Source organism: Empidonax traillii, unplaced genomic scaffold (genome assembly GCF_003031625.1).
Source record: "Empidonax traillii isolate 1590-97213 ecotype Southwest subspecies unplaced genomic scaffold, ASM303162v1 scaffold5784:size9206, whole genome shotgun sequence".
NCBI lineage: Eukaryota > Metazoa > Chordata > Aves > Passeriformes > Tyrannidae > Empidonax > Empidonax traillii.
Window position 1 is genome coordinate 6,030 of NW_020960977.1, and position 1,114 is coordinate 7,143.

A 1,114-nucleotide genomic window follows, 5' to 3' on the forward strand; every position below is an offset into this window, starting at 1 on the left:
ACTGTGGCAGCCAAGGAACCCACCCCAAAACTCACCACACTCTCAGCTTTTTAAAAAGCTCTTATGGCCCAGCTGTTCCTCAGACACCCTTCAGCTTCCTGGAGAAATTCTGGATCAGCACCACCAAAAACATCCCCTCAAAACAACTCTCTGCTCAAGACAGACACCCAAAAACCCGCCCTCACGCTTGTGCCTCCACATCCAATAGCACTTGGCTTTTGCCATGGGTTTTCCAGGCTGTAAATCCCAGCAAGCAGCAGCACAAGGGCTCTGGGTCCCCACAGCAAAGGGTGTCAGAGGCAGTGAGATCACAGTGCCCGGGGCAGCCACAGCTCCCTCTCCTGAGCCAATCCCCCCGTCCACTGCCCCTGCCGGGTCCTGCATTTTGGGGCAGGTCCCACCCCTGCTGGGCTGCAGCAGGTCTGTGCAATTGGAACCTGCTGCACATTAAGGTTTAAGCCTGGTCTTATCTGGGAGGGGATTTAAGGGTGGAAAAGGAAGCAGTGACCAGTTTCTGACGGTCTTCTATGGACTGCAGGTACTGCTGCTTGCCCTCCTTGGACTTGTCCTTCTTCTTCAGGTACGGCTCGATGGATTTGTACTGGGCGTAGAAGTTGCTCAGGTCCTGCAGCCACAGAGCAGAGAGGTCACATTTACTGAGCTGAATTTACACAATTACAGAACACCCTGAGCTGGAAGGGACTCACAAGGACCGAGTCCAACTCCTGACCCACAACAATCCCCTCTGTCCCTCAGAGTGTTGTCCAAATCCTCCTGCAGCTCTGGCAGCCCTTGGGGCTGTGACACTGCCCTGGGGAGCCTGTTCAGTGCCAACCACCCTCTGGGGGAAGGACCTTTCCTGAGATCCCCCCTAATCCTCCCCTGACACAGCCTCCTGTCACACCAGACCAAATTTATGCAGCACAGATCCAATCTCTGCCCCCACTCCAACAAAAGGTGGCATTTCCGACCTCAACCTGCCACATTCCTCCCAGTGAGGACACATTTAGTCACTGCAGACCCACCCAAAAACCAGCAGCACGAGGAACACGTGAAATGTGAGCCCTGATCTCGGCTGGCACCTCCCAGGGCCATCCTTCCCACCCCAAACCTG

General features: G+C 55.2%; 1 protein-coding gene across 1 annotated transcript in view; it reads right to left on the reverse strand.

Moving 5' to 3' along the window:
• The window catches only part of LOC114073242 (succinate dehydrogenase [ubiquinone] iron-sulfur subunit, mitochondrial-like), a 6,432-nt gene that overhangs the window by 4,314 nt on the left and 1,004 nt on the right, over positions 1–1,114 (reverse strand). The window contains exon 2 of the mRNA XM_027911032.1: positions 509–625. Within this exon, the coding sequence (XP_027766833.1) occupies positions 509–625 (117 nt within the window). The remainder of the gene's footprint in view (positions 1–508; positions 626–1,114) is intronic.